This window comes from Arachis hypogaea, chromosome 14 (genome assembly GCF_003086295.3).
Source record: "Arachis hypogaea cultivar Tifrunner chromosome 14, arahy.Tifrunner.gnm2.J5K5, whole genome shotgun sequence".
Lineage (NCBI taxonomy): Eukaryota > Viridiplantae > Streptophyta > Magnoliopsida > Fabales > Fabaceae > Arachis > Arachis hypogaea.
Genome location: NC_092049.1, coordinates 14965948 through 14986206, shown reverse-complemented (window position 1 = coordinate 14986206; position 20259 = coordinate 14965948). Strand labels below are relative to the sequence as shown.

At 26.8% G+C, this 20259-nt stretch overlaps 1 protein-coding gene across 1 annotated transcript; it reads left to right on the top strand.

The window, feature by feature from the left end:
* The first annotated feature begins 151 nt into the window (after nt 1-151).
* On the top strand, nt 152-19798 carry LOC112742286 (TPD1 protein homolog 1). The gene is made up of 3 exons (XM_072215589.1): nt 152-238; nt 18941-19094; nt 19494-19798. Exons 1-3 carry the CDS (start codon nt 152-154, stop codon nt 19796-19798), a joined length of 546 nt encoding a protein of 181 aa, XP_072071690.1.
* The last annotated feature ends 461 nt before the right edge of the window (nt 19799-20259 follow it).

Below are 20259 nucleotides of genomic sequence, written 5' to 3'. Positions count from 1 at the left end.
TGTTACTCTACTGCTGTTTTTTAATTTATGAGGATGCTATTTTTGAATTTTTTTTTATAGATTTATTAATTTCAGAGTTTAGGGTGATTATTTGTTGCTGTGTTTTAATTTTAAACCAGATTGATGCTTTCAAAAAATTAAGAAACCGCAAATGTTCCATGTTATTGATTTAGAGCAAGGAAATCATGAAGATGATGCTGTTGTTGGAGGTCCTGGGAGTGATGTTGATGATGGTAGTGTATTTCTCTTATGCAGAAGTCGGTGGTTCAAGACACTCTCATTTCTAATTTTTTTACTTCATTGTTTAACTGCAAAATTTGGTTTTTGATGCTTTTTAATGTTGAATTTGATTGATTCTGTGAATATTTAGACACCCTTTTGTTTATGATTCATGGAATTGAGAATTGGAATGTTTGGTACTACTCTATATGTATACTTGTTCTATGTCTTGGTGCTGAGTCTCACAAATATTCTCAATTACTTAGAGCTATGGTTTCCTTTTTGAATGGAATTTTATTTTTTCAAAAGAAATTATAGAGGATTAGGATTGTGGATTCTTTAATTGAGTGATGAATGTAAAGCTGAAGATGATGATGACAAAAGTGCTTGGAAACATATATTTTAAGAGAGTTTAAAAAAACTTGAGTTTATAAATTGATAAGATCATATAGTTTTGGTGTGTTTATTTATATTTTATTTATTATTTTATTATAAAACGATTTTTTCGATTCAATCACGGTCAAATCGATTGAACTTGTAAACTAATAAACCAGTAACTAGAATGGTTCGATGACCGGTTCGGTTTTCAAAACCTTGATCTAAACAAACACAGTGTGAATGAAAGAAAGAGAGGAAGAAAGGGAAAAAGAAACGGAGGTTTTCGTGGAAACCGGCCAGGTTCTGGTTCAGCCCGACCAGCCAATTTTTATCAACGGTTTTACATGTCTAATTAAACTGTTAATATTATCGGTTCGTAGTTAGACCAGTTTAACTGATCAATTCGGTCCGATTTTTAGAACAATGCAAAAATTAGAAATAAGAAATCATAACAAAGCCATTTTCATCAATAATCTCAAGTTTTCAACAATGATATTGAAATCAGAAATCAAAAATCATAACAAAGCCATTTTCATCAATAATTTCATAAATCAATAACAAAAATTAAAACACAATAACAAATAATCACCTTAAAAAACAGCAGCAGCAGTAGCATAACAACAAAAAATCAATAATTTCACATTCAAAAATCAAGAATAATCAGCAACAAAAATTAAAAAATAGCAGCAACAGCATAACAATACAAAATCAATGATTTTACATTCACAAATCAAGAACAATCAGCAACAAAAATTAAAAAACAGCGGCATAACAACACAAAATCAATGATTTCACATTCACAAATCACTCAAATCAGACATGCAAAAGTTAGAACAGAGCATAAAAGGAAAAAGAAACCTTGTAAACAGTGCCACTAACCTTCGACGAGGGGGGAGCATGACAGAGAGCAGGACGACGACGAGACGACGGCGAGCAGCTCGAACAGAGAAGCTGCGGGAGGATGGACGACGTGGCGAGTTAAAATAGACAACCACGGAGGGAAGAGGGAAGCTGCAGAGGCACCAACAACCACGGACAGCGGTGATGGAACCATTGAAGAAGCTAGGGTTTTAGTTATGGGTGCTTTGAACTTTGAAGAAGGGTTTTGGTTTTGGATTCCCTTTCTTTGCTGAAAGCTTGAAACGCACAAAGGAGGGGTTTTGGGGGGAAGGGGGCGTGAGACGTGACTCAAATGTGGGGTCCATTTTTTTTTAAAGCAAGCAAAACGGAGTAGTTTAGTAAGAACTAAATCGATTTTTGGGCAATTCTCTAACTAACGGTTTAGACATTGGACCGGATTGTTTTTATTGGTTCCCAATTTGATCAATTTGACCAGTCGGTTCGGTCCGGTTTTCAAAATCATGTATACCCTGAACTCTCGTCACTCTCTAACCAGTTCACTGCTACACTTTCGTCACAACGGCGACACAAACACCAACACCAGCCTCCACCCCTCCACTCAGTCACTCCTCGCCATCGCTTCCAATCGTTCCGTCTAGTTTGCCACCTCTGTTCGCGCTTTGGCCTCTATTCGCCCTTACTCGCCACTTTTATGGTACTTTACACACACAAATAATCAAAGTCCCTTGACGCTTGGCACCAATTATGGACGAAGAAGAGAAACCTCATTCTCCTGCTCAATCTCTTTCCAACGATGACGAACATTCTATAAAAAATCGCATCATTGCTAACCTCAAAGACTCTCTTTTGTCTCAGCTCGCTGAATCCAACCTGTCCCTCTCCCTCGAAACACGCCATGTTTTCTCCCTCGTTTAGCAGCGTCTCAAGTTGCTTCCTTCTTTCCACACCCGCACATACCTTCCTTATATACTGCTAGCTCTTTTTCCTTACTTTTCTCCAAATTTTAAATCTTTTTTATTTTTCTTATTCAGTATCTTATTTTCTTTGGAATTGAAATGATCATAATGCATATGCTATTCTTCTTTCGATTTTAATTTTTTGCTCCCTTTTGTGCTTTTTTTTAGATGATATAAGAGGCAATATCGGAGCTAAATGAAAATAAAGGGTCCATTAAAAAAGAAATTTCCAATTTCACTGTAAAAGAGTATGAGAATTTGTCGGCTAATTTTTTTGGATATGAAAAATATATGTGTGTTGTGCATCGTTATGAAAACTGTGAGTGTTAGACATGAATATGGGACAATTTTTTCTGAAACAAGGAATGAAGAAATCGGACCATCCGATTTCTTTGTAAAAAAATTTTAAGTTTACTAGTGTGGAAAAGAAAATTTAAATTTTGGTGAAGGTAATCGGACCCTCCGACTTGTATTTAAAAAATTAAAAAAAATTGGAGTACACAAATCCGATTTGTGTACTCAAAAATCGGACGGTCCGATTTTTACTCCTAACACCACAGTCGCGTAAAGCACCTATACACTCCATAATTACGTACTACACCATTTCTCCTTCCACACTTAAATTAAAAAGTGGAATTTGTCATGGGCACCTTTGTTTTTTCTTTTTTTTTTTTTTCCTTTTTTCATGTCTGTTTTATTTTTTTTTAAAGAATTAAGAATTATTTTATTGATAATTGAAATAGAGTTCTTGCTTGGATTGATGTTAATATATTAGTGGTGGTGATGGTGGAAAGCACTAAATGATAATGGTGACGGTAGTAATAATGATTTATTCTGAAGAGAATAAAATTAATATTTAATTTGTATTAATATATTATATACATTATCACCAAATACTTGTCTAACTTTATGTATATATATTTTTTATATTTGTATCTATATTCTTATGTATTAAAGACACTAACTAAATACAGCATTAAAGATCAAACTCAAAAATACTATTGAATAACCCAAGTAACCATGACAATTAAATTTCATGGTTTTTCATGGTTTCCTGCATTTTTTAATATTTATATGGTCTTTTTTTTTTTTTTTGTCATACAAACACAATCACACACACTAACCTAGCCACCATTTCTAGGATTCATGTTTATACGGTCTAAACTCCAACAATCGAGTCCATAAAAAACATTGGAGAACATCCATGTATGCAATTTTAGGCTATTGGCCCATTTTGGCCCTTCACATTTTAACCCAATAAAAGCAAAGCATGACCCACTATTTTTGCTTTAGTTTCTTGAATTGGGACGGGAAGAGATATAATTTGGATACTCATACTCCATCTTTAATTAAATCGAGGGAATGAGTTTATTCTTCTATATTCTAATTTGTTATTCTGATACTTTCAATTTGTTAAATTAATAAAACATTTATTTTTCGAAAGTTCCAGAAACTAGTTTTACTTATATTTTTGTTTACTATTAGTAAAAATATTTTAAAGAACTTAAAGGTAATTTATTATTACTCTTAAATGGTTGTGTCCAGCCTACAAATATTTAAACTATATTTAATTTGGTATTTATGATAAGAACTCAAATACAGAAGACCAAAAAAATAAAAGCAAAAACAAAAAAAATGTCTTTATAAATTGGAACTGGCGTTGTAATTTAAACGTGGAACATTTTTATTAATTATGATTTCATTTTTCTAAAAAAATTGTTTGTATACGATTTTTTTAATTATATTATATTTTTTTATAATTATATAAAATCTAATTATTTTAATTTATTTATTAAATATATTTTTTTAATAAAATTGATGACTATATTAAACGCATTATTATTTGTATATTATTTATTAATCGTATTTAATCTCATTTGAGTTAATCTAATAACTATAATATATTTCATATGGTCCATCTAGTGTACAGATGCACTTTGGTACAGATTTACAGATTTTTGTTTTTATTTGGTTTAAAAGTGTATCACTAAAAGTGTTGCTTAAAGAGAAAGTGTTACCCTTAATCGTTAACTTGGCTCTGATACCAATTTTGCAATCTTTTTTACTATATGATACCATTTTTTTTTTATAGTTTTCAATCTTGTTTTAGTTTATAATATTCTTTTTTGCATGGATTATTGTATATAAAATCTTTTATCTGTTTGTCTTTTTCTTTAATATAATTTCTTAAATCCTCAAAAACTTCTTTTATTTCTACACTTTCTGTTGTTTCTAAATACCTTCTTAATTTTTCAACTTCATTTTCCATTTTTTCTTTCAACAGCTTTAATTCTTTTAAGTCATAATATGGTTTTCCAGGCATTTATAAATTTTTTAAGTTTAATTCCAACTTGTTTATATTTATTCTTATTTCTATCCTTTTTATTATAAGGTCATCAATTTCGATCTGAAGGTTATTTAATTCCTTTTTATACTCTTTTATTTTACTTTTTAATTTTTCTACCCTTTTTCTTTTTATTTTATTTTCTGGTTTTTCAATCTTTTTATGCTTCATTATTTATTTTAAAATTTCTGCAAACTCTATCATTGATTCATCACTATTTTCTAGAGATTCTATTAATTTTTCTAGCTCTTCAACTTCTCTTTTTAACTTGTCATAGATTATTTTTAGAGCTTCAAATGCTCTTTGATTTATTTCAGAAAACTGTAAATAATTCAAACGATTTTCTCTTTCAAAGAGCTCTTGTTTCTTGTCTTGATAAGTTACATATATTTCTTCTTTATTTATTGTCATAATTTAGTGTTTAGGGTTTCATTTAATTTTTCGACCTTTTTTGTTAATTCTTTGATTTCAGAATTTTCTTCTTTAATCTTCAACTTAGATAGACTTAAAGGGCTATTAATTTTAGATTCTCTAATTTGAAAATTCGATGAAACTAATTTTCCTGACGGTTCTTTTAATAATAGAACTGGGTTTTCAATAGCTTTATATTTTGGTATTTCTGTTTTTACAATTTTCTGAAATAATTCATCGACATAAATTCTTTCTCTGTTTTTAAATATTATACTATGATGGCTATTTGTTAAAGCATAATTTATTGCATATGTAATTGAAAATGGTTCATCATCTTGTTCCATTAGATTCTTTCTGTGAAATTTATAAGCCAGACTTATAGATCTTCCAAGATTTTCAGTTGATAAAGGTATAGCATATCCCAGATGGGCATTAAATTTAACATTTACGTTTGCCAAGTTTCCATGAACAATTCCAATTATTTGATCTATTGGGTCATCAGTAATTCTTTTGTCACAGATTGCTAAGCTTATTGGTGAATTAATTCCTTTCATATATGTAGATTTGATTAAGACTTGTATAGTACTAATATGAATCCATCCAATTTTAGATCTTTTTTGTTGATCCTTAATTTTCTCAATCTGTTTACTTAATTCTTCATCATTTATCAAAGCTATTTCAAGTTCTCCATTGGCGGATTTTATCTTTATAGGGGCTTCAAGTTGAATTTTTCCATAGTATATTATATTTTTTCTATTAAAAACTTCTTTTAAAAGGTTTTGTTTATTAAAATTTTCGTTTGATTTGAGATTTAATTCTGTTTTTAAAACAGCCTGTTTTTCATTATCTAATAAAGCAGTTAATCTATAATAATCAGATTCTTCTGTTAATTCTAAACTTTCTAAATAATTCATAATTGAAAGACTAGAATGAATACATACCTTTCTGGAGAAAAACTTCTTTTATTTAATATATTTTACATAAGGTGTTTTTATCTCCAGAGGGGAGATTGTAAATACTAACTCCAGATGGGAGTTTAGAACTATTTTTCCCTAATGGGAATTCTTCTTCAGATCATAGAATCGCCTCGGTAGCTTCCTCCTTGCTCTCCTAGCATTTGAGTACTCTTTACCTCCTGCTTTCTATTTTCTGATGCCTTCTACAATTGCCTAAGCAACCTATTTATAATGGTTGGGTCTGATGGACAATTCCCATCCTTACCCTTCTTATGACGTCATTGCTTACGTCATTGTTTATTATCTTGCACCAGCTACATTGTTGGTGCTCTATGACCTAAGCGCTTACGTTATTATGCAATAATGTTGAGAGATGCTTCAGATGTGCTGTCTTCCTCTTTCATTATGTGACCTTCAGATGCGTTGTCTTCTTCCTTTATCATGTGGGTTGATTCCGTTTTATTATTGCTTTCTTCAGATAACTCTGAGACGCATAGCTGGCACTTGTGGTCTTCTCTGTCTTTTATCAAATAGCAGAGATTCCTTTTTATCCCTTCAGGGAGCTTTTCTAAGAGTCCAGATAAGTTGTAGAATGCTGATTCAAATTCCACTAAGAGTCTCATCTCTCTTTCTTCAATTTCATTCCTTTTACTAGACACAAGCAAAGTATTTCTGCTTTTATAATTAATTCTTGTGTGAGATTCCCTTGTTATCTTTTGAGTTCTTTCGAAGACCCTTGCTAGTGTGCTGGCTAGCCTTCCTTCATGACTGTAGATTGTTAAATCTTGAACTTGATCAATTGGTTGAAAATTTCCTGGGAAGACAGACATGAATATTACTTGGTGTGCTGGAACCAAGCATTCTTCTTCTTCATTAAAAATAGGTTAACTGTTCGTAAATTTTAGGGATATATCCCTTGGATTTACGTTGTCAATCATATTTTTAAATCTCTTCACTGTATCAACGAATCCTGCAGGAAACTCACTAATAATTTTTAGATCATTAAAAATTAAAATTGTATCAATTAATCCATACTGGAAAAACTGATAGGTGTCCGATGGGGATGCATCTGGAAATATAACCAGCTTTGTTAGCTGTTCTTTGGCAATAGGATAATATCCCAAAATTGCTCTTTTTTCTTCAGTCCAGTTTAGGACTATATTAAGGGTTTCCCTGAGATTTGATCTACAGACCCTTTTCTTTTCTTTGATTTCAGCCCTTGTAGGAATGTTTCTTATTATCCCTGTTCTCTGGGTTTGAATTGGAGCTTTATCTGCTCTTTTTAGGGTTTGCTCTAGATGAAGAGCTTCATATTCCCTGAAAGATTCCTTTGCTTCTTCCAGTGTTAAAAACCCTCCTTTATGAATTATCCTTGATTGATGTGTAAATGGTGCTGCTTTTTCCCAGGCATCATAAACTCCTTTCATGGGGCCATTATAAATTACATAATATTTTTTATCTTGGGTGGATTTTTTGATAATTTCAGCAATTGTTTTATTTTTTGGAATTTTTTCTTCACCTGATTTGTCCACCACGCTTAGCTGGCTGAGCTCTGATGGTTGTGGTTGTTGTGTTGATTTCATTGCTTCGATGGCCTTCTTGAGGGATTGGATCTGTGTCCTTATTTGCTGACAATGCTTGCATTTTTCGAGTTCTTGTTCGTATTTCTGAATTTCTTGATCTAATGCGTTGTAGACGAACTCCATTCTCTTGTTAATGTATCTGCAATAACATTTTTGTCACCCTTAATATATTCAATTTTTATTGGATATTGTAACAAAAATAATTGCCATCTTACCAATCGTCCATGATTATAATCAACTTTTAAATTATATCGTATGAAACCTGTTAGGTAGCTTGAATCTGTCCTTAATGTAAATTCTCTTGGTAGTAAATCAATTTTCCATTTCTTAAGAGATTTAATTGCTGCTAGAGTTTCCTTTTCATGAGTGGTATATCTCTGTTCTGTTGGAGTAAAAGTTCCTGAAATATACCTGCAAAGTAATTCCTTTGGGGAATCTTTAGAATCTAGTGATTCTTTTCCTTGTTCCAAACTTTTTATAGCTTTCTTAGCTTTTAGACATCCTGACCAGGTTATGTCTGAAGCATCTGTTTCTACTATTAAGTAGTCATTTTCTTCTGGAATATAAAGTTCTGGAAGTTTTTCACATAATTCTTTAATCCTTTGAATTTGCATACTATCTTTTTCATCCCATTTCCATTCTTTTTTAGTACTTATTTTTGGAAATAAGCTTTTAGTGTATTCTGTTATATTCTTTAAAAATCCTTGATCTGAAATATAATTTATACATCCTAAAAATCTTTGTAATTGTTTTCTATCTTCTATTTTATTAGGAAATAAATTTACCTTTTCTAGGACATTTGGTTGAAGTTTTAGCTTTCCTTGAGTAGATAGAATTAATCCAAGAAACTCTATTTCTTGTTTTGCTATTCTTGCTTTCTTTTTGCTAAGAACTAATCCTTTTTCTTTACATCTTTCTAAAACTATTAATAATTTTTGAAGATGATCTTCTCTATCCTGTTTTGTAAAAATTAGTATATCATCAATATACACTAAAACAAATTCATTTAACTCTTTTAGATTTTCTTCCATAAATCTTTGGTAAATACCTGGGGCTTGTTTTAATCCGAATGGTAATACATTCCATTCATAGAGTAACACACTTGTTGATTCTTTTGTTGGGCAAGTAAAAGCAGTTAATTTCTTTGTTTCTTCGTCTAAACGAAGCTGCCAATATCCTGATTTTGCATCAAGAGATGAAAACCAAGTTGCTCCTTTGATTTTTTCTAAAATAGAATCTTTTCTTGGAAGTTTATGAGCATCACCAATAGTTGCTTCATTCATCTTCTTATAGTTAATAACCATTCTTCGTTTTCCCCTTTTAATTTCATTATTATTTTCGACATAAAAGGCTGGAGCCGCATGAGGACTTTTACTTAATCTTATAATTCCTTTTTCCAAAAGATCTCTACATTCTAATGAAAACTCTTCTCTATCTCTTGCGGAATAAGGAATTTTATTTGGAACATTTATCTCTTTTGTAGGATCTTTTAATTTAATACTTACTAATTCGTTATTTGTATTTTTAACATCTAAAGGATTTTCAGCACAAATTTCATCCAAAAGTTCTTCTATCTTTATTTCAAGACTATTTTTTGGGATATTTATCTGAAAGTATAGATTTAAATAACATGTCTCTAATATAGAAAATATTTTAAATTTTAAGATCTTATCTATAGTGGTAGTTGGTATTTTTATACGTTTTGATTTTTGATTTATTGAAGAATCGTGTGGTGCTTTTAAAACTATATATGTTAATTCTTGAATGAATGGATGATATAGTTTTAAAATTATTTCCTATGATAAAATCCATTCCAGAGTCTAACATATATATAGATGGAATAATGAACCTATAATTTTGAATAAAAATTTCAACCATCTCTGCTTTTTGGTTAATTTTATGTATTGATTTGTCAGCTATTCTAACTCTTAATGGTTTTTTTAATTTTTTCCAATCAAGTTTTATGTTTGAACTAGCAAAGCATTGCGTTGCTCCAGAATCTATGAAAGCATTTATAAACTTTTCTGTTATTTTTATAGTAATAAATGTAGCATTATTACTCAGTCTCTGAGTCTGTTTCCGAGACATATTCAAAAATATAGTCTAAGTTATCATCAGATTCTTCTAATGGTTCCATAAAACAGGACTTAGCAATTTCTATTTGTTTAGTAAGATCCTTTTTATCCTTCTTTTTCGGACATTCATTTGCATAGTGACCTTCTTCTTGGCAATACCAACACTTACAATTTTCTTTTTTATTTGGGCAATAATCACTTTTTTGTCTTTTATTTTTATTGTTATTTCTTTTTCTAAAATACCTCTTTTTTCTCCAGTTTGGATAATATTTTCTTTTTCTAAATTGATATTTTCTTTTTCTTTGAAAATTTTTATTAAGACCATATTTTTGAGGTATCTCTTCATTATCCTGACAGTAAATTCTAATTATATTTGCAAATCTTTTTTGAGTTGCTTCTTGCATACAACGTTCTTTTATTTCCTCTCTTATTGCAGAGGTTGCTCTGCCAAAATTATTTTTAATTGTTCCTCTATTTATTTCTCTTATAAATCTTCCCATAATAAATTCATTAGCAGGATATGGAAGTTTTGTTATATACATACTAAGATAATGATTTTTATCTTCTTCTTTTAATTTGTAATAATGTATTCTATATTCACATATATAAGACTCCACATTACATAGATCATATATCTGAATGTTAGCTAAATGATTTTTTGCTTCTTGATATTCTTTATTATAGACTTCTTGTTTATGATCTATAATATTTTTTTCCAAAAAATTCTTTATATAGAATTATATATAATATCTTATCATAAGCTGTTGTTTTTGTTGCTAATTCTTCTATTATTTGGTTTTCTATTGATGTCATATAATCTCTTATAGCTCCTTTAGTATGAAACCCTATGTAATTCCAAATATCTCTTCCAGATAATTCGTTAAGTTTTGGATTAGTAAAGGCTTCTAATAAGAAGGAATTCAACCAGTTTTCGAAAATTTCTTTTTCATTCTTTTTACAGTCTAAATCGAGCATTCTTTCTCCTTCCATTTCCTGAATTTTAGGAACGTATTTTGATGGTGTTTTTGTATATTTTGAATCTTTATTTATAAATCCTTTTTTAAAAGCATAATTATCAAAACCTGTTTCCCATTTAAATTGAGATTGATTATCCCTAGATGTTCCAGCTTCATTTTTTACTTGTATTGGAATTGCTGGTTTTTCGTCACTTGAATAATCTAGGATGTGTTCTTCATTTTCTATATTTTCAGAATTTACTAAATCTTCTTCTATCTGAAATTCCTGTTCCATAATATTATTTTCTTGAGCCATTTTTAATTGTTTAAAAAGCATTGTAACTTCTTCTAATTTTTCTTCAATATTCATAATTTTAGTGGTGGTTTTACTTTTAAATCTGTTATGTTGATTATATTTTGAAATTTTTCTTCTTTGGGATTTTCTTTTTCCTTATTTCTTTGAAATTTTATAGATACTAATATTTCTTCAAGCATATCTACTATAGAATTTAATTGTGGGTTAAAAGTATGATAAAGATGTGGGGAATCATTTCCATGGTAACATTTCTTAGAAATTCCGTGTGAAAAATAAGTTTTTTCAGGTTTTTGAAGTCCTTCAATAAAACTTATAGTAAAATAAAGATTTTGAGAAAAATCATTTTGTATTGATTTTAAGAATTCGGTGTCATTACAGTTAACATTAGTTAAAATCATTAATTTTTTATCTATTAATTTCGATAACTTAATTATTTCTTCTCTTAAATCTTCTAATTTACTTTTTTCCATTAGGTGACGTTTTTTCTTTGTAAAGAGCTACGGTTTTAAGTGAAAAATGTGGCTTTAGAAAGTGTGATTTAAGGAAACAAATCTTTAAATCTGTACCATATAATTTCCTATTTCATATATATACCCTATCTTTAATTCTTTACTACTAAGTAAAGTAACTTCCAGAAGAAAAAAAAAAAAAAAAAAAAAAAAAACCTACCAACAAAGTTTAAAAATGTATGTAAAGTTAAAAACTATATATTTTTTTAGAGCATAACAAAGGATGAGTAAACTAAAACACAAAAAATACCTTGAATTATCAAATTATTTTCAAAAGTACGCTCTATATTTGTTTACAACAAAAAGTATTTTCAAAATATTTTATACAGTAAAATATTATTTTAATTTTAACGTTTGAATACTGAACAAACAAAAAAAATATGATACAATATTAAGCTATAAAATGGCGTACTTATTTTTATACTTTTTGTTTAAATTTCGTTCAACTTATATACAGTAAAATATTTTTTGGATCAACTTTTAAAAGATGAAGCTTCCTCACAAAATCAAACTGTTTATTTAGAAGTGTCTTTATGATTGGCTTTCGGTTCTAGTCCAGATTCACTGAAGATTTTCTGCAATATCGGCATTGTGTTTTCGTTGCTAAGAAGAGGACGAAATAATTTCTCACTGTCTTATATAATATCCAGCTATAAGAGATGCTTGGTCCAATAGTTTTTTGAGTTTATGCGTGCCTCCCCACTCATCTAATTACTAAATTTTGGTCTTAGTGGAACACCACGACAGAGTAGATTCGTTCAATAGGTGGTGATAATCGGAACTAACAACTGCTTGCTATTCTATGTTGGAACTGTTGGAAAGCTAGGAATTTCTTCGTATTTGAAGGAACCAACACTACCCCAACTTCTATTCTCGATGTTTCTAGTAAACTCCTTCGAGAGATTCGACGTCTCCATGTGGCTTCTCATTGAGTTAGTTCACAAGTCCTATTCTCTAGAAAGAAGTCTAATTTCACTTTATACAATTTTCTTTTCTATTTTTTACTATTAGATTCTTTCTAAGTGTGGTTTATTTGGGAGATCTCCATCATTCATTGTTTTTGTCCTAACATGAACCTTGTATTTCATTTACCAAATTTAATGAAATATATTTCTATCTTTAGAAAAAAAAGTTTGGGTCAAGTCCTAATTTAATATTTAACATTTCAAATGTCGTTAATTTAAAAAAGTTTCAAATTTTCTATTTCAGTCCCAAAAATTTTTAAATAAATTTAATATTATCTCACTATTAAATTTAATACGAACAAGTAGCATATTTAAGAGCTAATAATGTTTATTTTCAATACATGAATAAAATTGACCCACCAATGATCACAAATACAAAAATTTTTCCTTTGATACTAGATCCTTGATAATTAATTGATAAGATTTGAGAGTTTTTTTACAAGAAGGAGATTGAAATCAGAAGAGGAAGTATTACTACGAAAAAATTTTGGTTATATTTCTCTAATATAAATAAGAAGATATGACTTAATAATAATGTTAATGTCTATGTCATTCACTTTGATCATTATTCATAAAAATTTAACATTAGGATAACATTAAATCCGTTTAAAATTTTTGAAACAAAAATAGAATATTTGAAATGTTATAGACTAAATTAAAATTTGTCATAAATTTTGAGAATCAAAATAATACTATTTTATAACACAATAAGGTAGCGTTTGTTTTCGGGGGCAGGACACGGAGACATGGACAACACTTGTTTAAAAAGTGTTTTGAAGCAGAGACATGGATAGTGGACATATTGTCTCCGAGACAGTTTTTTATACTTTTGTGTCCACTCTTTCACGAAGGACAATGATGGACACGAGATTTGGAAGAGTGGACACGGACAATTTTATAAATTTTGTTTTCTTTTTTTTCCATTATTACCCCTTCTTATTTTTCTTATTACGTTGTTCAGAGATACTTTTTTTCTTCCTGTTCTTTCTCTATTTCTTTCTTTTTCAGGTATTCTCTCCTTTCTGTAGAATTTTTTATTGGGGTTAGATAATTCTTTTCTTTTTATCGTTTTACTTCAATACCATTTTAGCCTTATATTATATTATTTGATTTGTAATAAAAATAATAACAAAAATAATTAATCTTTAAATTTTTAAAAGATAAATATTATCAAAAGTAAAATTGATCTTTTAAAATGTTAAAAAATAATTTATAAATTATAATTAATTTTATATAATTTAAAAAAAATTAATTTTTTATAAAAAAAATAAGTTTTTAGATAAAAAAAATTAGTTTTTTTTAAATAAAAATAAATTTTTATATGCAAAAACTAATTGTTTTTTCATATAAAAATGGATTTTTTTAAATTAATTTTTTATTTAAAATTAATTTGTCTTATTAACTTAAACAAAATTTGTTATTAATCAAAATCAAATTTATTTTTTTGTTAATTTTAACCATATATATTCTTACATATTAATAATAAATTTTAAAATAAAATAATTATATTTATAAATTTTATTTTAATATAAATACTAATATATTTTTTTATTAAAATTTTTTGCCTCTTCAAATATTTTTTTTAAGTTTCGTCTGTACTCCTACATACTCTCATTTTTTATTAAATTAATTTGTATTGACGTAGAAAATTTGAAATTACGGGGCTATTTTAATCATTTCATATAATATTTTAGTCTTGTCCATATATATCCAAATATAATACTAGACATTACATTAGTGTCTTGTCCATCATATTCAAATACAATACATAAAAAATAATTTTTAGTGTCTTCATCCTATTGTCTCTATTTCAGTGTTATGTTCTGTACTGTCTTTAAAAACAAATACTGTCTAAGAGTATTTAACCGTTAAAAGTATAGAATAAACTCCCAAATAGTACTCATTCGTGATGCCGATAAAATAAATCCCAAAATATGCTAACAATAAATAAATTTTGAAAAATTTAAAAACATGTAAAAAAATTAAATACTAAACATATATTTTAAAAATAATTCTAGAGATCAAATTTTGAAGCAAATTTTTATAATAAAAAAAGCTAAATACTATAGGCATTTATGGCTAAAGTGATAACATACCAAACACGTGTGAATACAATAAAATGGGATCATGCAAGCTTACAAGATAGGAATTGAAATCTGAACTTAATTATATGTATGTATGTCATAAATGTGTTAGGTATATAGAGTTAATTACCTCATAAAACACATGGGATGGCCGTGGGGGTCTGGGTTACGGGTTAGGACCAAGGGTCGCTCGACAGTGTGACGATATTGCTTTACGCAATTTTTATTCTGAGAAAATAATTTTTTTCCAGATATTTAAATAATAATTTTTCTTTTATTTATAATATATATATGTTCTTTTCTTCTATAAAATTAAAATAATTATATATTTTACTCTATTTAATTAAAATATTATTTAATAGTGATTATTATATATATTAATGATAATTATTTAGTTTATTCAAATAATAATAATCATAATATAAAATATATATTTTTTATTTTAAATTATTACAAAACTTTTTTATTTAATTTTTTACGTATTTGATGATTAATGATAATATATTTAAAATAAATAAAAATTATTACATTAATAACAAATATATATTATTTGAATAAATAATAAAAAATTATCACTAATTTATATATACAATTATAATAATTATTAAAATTATTTTAATCAAATAGACTAAAGTCTGTATATTATATATTTTAATCATAATAAAAAATTATATATTTTATAAATAAAAAAGAAAAATATTATTAAAATATTTCACAAGAGAAGAAATATTATTCTCTTTATTGTTTTTATGTTTGCCGAATTATAATTTTTATGGTTAATAAATATAAATTAAAGGTGCAAAGTAGTTAATTTCTTAATTAGATTTAGTTTGATAAAATTTTTACTTTCTGAAAGTAATTTAAGAAAGCTAGTTTTTAAAAGATAATTTTTTTTAAATTTGTAATATATATATTTAGTAAATTAAATTAAAAATAACTTTTAATAAGTATAAATTAAACAATAACAATAATGTTTGGTAAATTAATTTTTAAAATAAAAAAACTATAATAAATATATAAACATAATAGTTAAATTTAAAAATTAGTTAATTATAAAGTTACATTAGACTTTTTAATTTTAATAAGTAAAAATTAATTTTAAAAAAATTTACTTGAAATATTTTTAAAAATACTTCTTTTTTTTAATTATAAATATAAACATATAATTTTTTTATTTACTAAACAACAAATAAATAACTGCACTACTTCTTCAAAAAATTTTATCAAACAAACCATGCAATGCATATTGAACAGGTGGCCTGGCTCTCTTCTAAATCCTTAGGTTGCTATAAATTGCACTTTGCAATAGATTGATAAATTCATGTTCATAGCCATTCTTCTCATCTACTTGAACTTGAAAAAAAAAAAAATATATATATATATATATATATATATATAGAAGCTATGGTAGTATAATAAATTAGATGCATTCATGCATATATATCATTCTACTCATATAAATATTTGCATATTTTTTAAAATAGTATTTACAATTATTTAACTTTATTTATAATAGAATTTATATATTATGTACAAAAATGTAAATATTGTCGAAAAAGTATTAATTTTTCTTTAATATATCATGTAAATAATATTTTTCATTCATGAATGAATGATGTCACTTGAATAGGTCTAGAATATGTAGGAGAATCAAAAAATAGAAATATATCATTCAATTTAGGTAAAGAATAAGAAGCTATATATATTATTCACCTCGTTCTGACAAAGGGTGCAAGCAACTTTCTTCTTACAGCTCATCATGTTAAATTGAATGTTTGTGAAGACTAAAGAAAGAGAAAATGGGTAAAATGGAATACCGTATGAAGAATTTGAATGAAACAGGCATGATGAGGTTGTGAATGTGAACAGAGAAAAATGGTAATTTACTTTTTGACCACCAAAAAGGTTATTTTTCATTCAGCGTTTTTTTCAAGTTAAATTTGAACCAAACAATAATGTGTCGGTCAAAAGTCAAAAGTCAAAAGTCAAAACTTAAAACCATTTTAACTAGCCACAACTCTACATGGGTTTTATTTCTTTTTGAGAGATTTTTATGTTTTTCATGGAATATATATAAATTTTTTACTTTACTTTGTTTGACAATATTTTATTTAGATAAATATTATGGTGCTTTTGAGATTATACCTAACTTATTAAAAAAGGCAAATAGATAATATTTAATAAATTTTAAATATTTTATTTTTTGTTTTAAATATTTTATTTTTTATCTTTAAAAATAAATTAGGTAATTTAGGCATCATAATAAAAAGTACCATAGAACTCACTTTATATTTATTATATCTTTTTTCTTTAACTATTTTCATGATACATTAATGTGGAAAAAAATCATCCTTCCTCCGTAATGTACATAAAATATGAATATGAATTACACCTTATATTGTTACTTCCTTAATTTATTTTTAAGTAAATATTTAATTTTTACATTTTAGGTGAATCAATAAAATAAACTATATATGATGTGTTGGAGACTTGGAGTTATAGAATTAAAGTTAAAAAATAAGTTACGAAATTACTCTTTTTTAATTATTTTAATAATTTATTTTTTTCCATCCACTAATTTAGAAGTATGATTGAAAAAAATAAAAATACATTAATTTCTTAAATAGATACTTATTTAAAAATAAAATTTTAAAAAGTGAACATTTATTCAAAACAGAAGAAGTAATAATAAATCGCACAAAATAAACAACTACGTGTTAAGTGTATATCAAAATCAGTTACAAAATTATATTTTTAAATTATTCAGTAGTTATTTTGTTGATAATATTTTTTAGGGATATTTTGTTCAGAAGTTTAATTTTTCGGATACCGAATTGATAATTAATCTTTTAAATTATCCTAAATGTATATTCTTAAAAGAACTTTAAAATTAGATTTTAATGTGATTTGTTGCATATATAATTAAAAAAATACGATATATAAAGTATAAAACACTTCATTTTCTGCAGGTAAAATTAAACTAAGAATTATATATAAATCTTTGGTTGTTAATAAAATTAAATATTTCTCTCATACATTATCACAATTTACCCATACAGTGACTTGATCCATATATATACATTAAACTTTACCTTGTGTTCAAATATATCTTTAATTTAGAAAATTATAGGACTCTTAACTTTGACATTAGAAATTGATATTTGTGCATGTGTCTTGTTTTTATACTCTTATATTTGTCACAATTTATTTAAATATATTTTCAATTTTTATTTTATTTTAGACGGGCACAAATTGAACACCATATTATTATCCTTTGATATATACAATACAAATATCTTTGCCGTGTAAACAAAATCATTAGTGTGATTGATTAGGCTTATAGTTTTAGTATATATCAAAGATATCATTCATATAAAGATGACAAAAATATTTTTTTTTAAGTTATTTATTTGGCCATAATTAAAAAATATACTCTAAAAAACATAAATTAATAATAAAAATATAAATTATGAATAAAATCAAATATTTAAAAAATAATTATATTAATAATTTAATTAATATTAATTTAAACTGAGACCGAATTTCTTAAATTGATAATTTATTCTAAAATCTCAATTTTACAATAAGTTTTATTTAAAAAATTAAAAAAATAAAAATGAATAGACTAAAAATAGAATGATTAATAATAAAAATTGGTAAATTAAAATATAAATTTTTAAAAGTTAGAGAAAAATATATTAAAAGAATTATAAAAGTTATAAAAAAACTCAACTCGTAAAAAATTATTAAATTTGTTAAATAAAAAATATAAAACAATAATAAAATGAAAACAAAAAAATAATATTATAAAATTTATAAAAAATAAAAAAATAAAACAATCTTCTAATAAAAATTTTGTTAAAAGTTTAAATTTTAAACAAATTAAAAAATTGATATCAAAATTAAATTAGTAATTTCAAGAATATAATAATTTTTTTAATAAAAATAATATTTTTAATTTATGTTACTTGTCAAAAATCTAATACATTATAATTTATTCAATGAATGAGATTAAACATCTATATTTAAAGATGTTTTAAAATATATGTCATTTACTTATCAATTATTGGATTTGTCTCGTTGTGAAATTGAAGTAAGAAATTAAATGTAAATAACAAAACCCTTATGGTTTGAATGTCATTAAGCCAAGAATAAAGGAATACTATCTCACACACTTATAATTACTCATCACCATTATACCATTCTTGTGCATATGTAGCACTTAGGAATCACCAACCCTACAAACCCTACTTCCTCTCTCTCTCTCTTTCAATCTTTAAAATTTTTGGGAGTGAGTTAGTTTGGCAAATAAGCAAATTAAATAAAGAACTCATCATTCATCTATCATTGTTGCATCAACAACGACCTTAACATGACAATCACAAACTCTTTTACTTGTCCTCTTATTATCTTCCTCTGCTTCATCACAATAATCCCCCTTGTGCTTTGTGATGATGTTGGAAAAATAATGCATTATTCAGGTAAAAATTAATCCTCTTAACCTATTATATTATAGTGTCTCAGTCTCTTATTATATTATTCTTTTAAAAAATGCTTAGGATTTTGTCATAATAGTAACTTTAATTTTCAGGTCGTCATTCACCCCAGATTCTTCTTTCTTTCCATCAACCAAAAAATGGTTCAAGGCTTCCACATCCCATTTCAAGAAAATTCATGTTTCATGGTATTTATTTTACAACTATTCTATAGCCGATTCTATACAGTAAGATAATATTCATATTTATTTTAATATTATCCAATAAAAATTTATCTTCCATAATAATATGTAATTCATAATTATGCTATTAGTAACAGACTCTACCCAGTAGGATAAGATTCGAGTTTATTTTGACATGGTGTGGGTTTGATTTTATTTGGAGGTTCTTGCACAAGCAAAGACATAAGCATATCACAAAGCAAATATTCAACATCTGGAATCCCAGAATACATAGTGCAAATAGTGAACACTTGTGTATCTGGTTGTGCTCCTCATGACATACACCTTCATTGTGGCTGGTTTGCATCTGCAAGAATCATCAACCCAACATTGTTTAAGAGGCTCTCTTATGATGATTGCTTGGTCAATGCTGGCAAATCTTTGGCCTCAACTCAAATCATCAGATTCACTTATTCTAATTCCTTCATGTATCCATTAGTACTCAAGTCTGCTAGATTTTGCTCATGATCAATCCACAATATATTATAATCTTAGTATATAGAAATTTTTGTTTCATGTTTCGAATTTTAAAGTACATTTAACGTGTCTTATAAATATTTACAGCCACTTATTTTTAATTCTTTATATAACTTTTGAATATTATAAATAAAAATGATTGGGTGCGTGTAAATATTTTTAAAATACACGCACTACGGGACATGCGGAGAATAGCGGCGGTTTAATTGTCGATTTGTAAACCGTCGCTAAACAGTTTGCCAGCGAAACATTATCCGTAATGCATAAAGGGGTGGGGATTACATTTTGCGGCGGTTTCCAACAACTGCTGGCATAACCGCTGCAAATCAGGTATTTTGCGTCGATCAGTTTAGCGGCTTTAATCTTTGGGAGAGATTTCTAAAAATTGTGTTCTATCCTATTCAGATGCTAGTTAATTTTTAAAATTTAAAACGACAAAAAAGGCATATGGT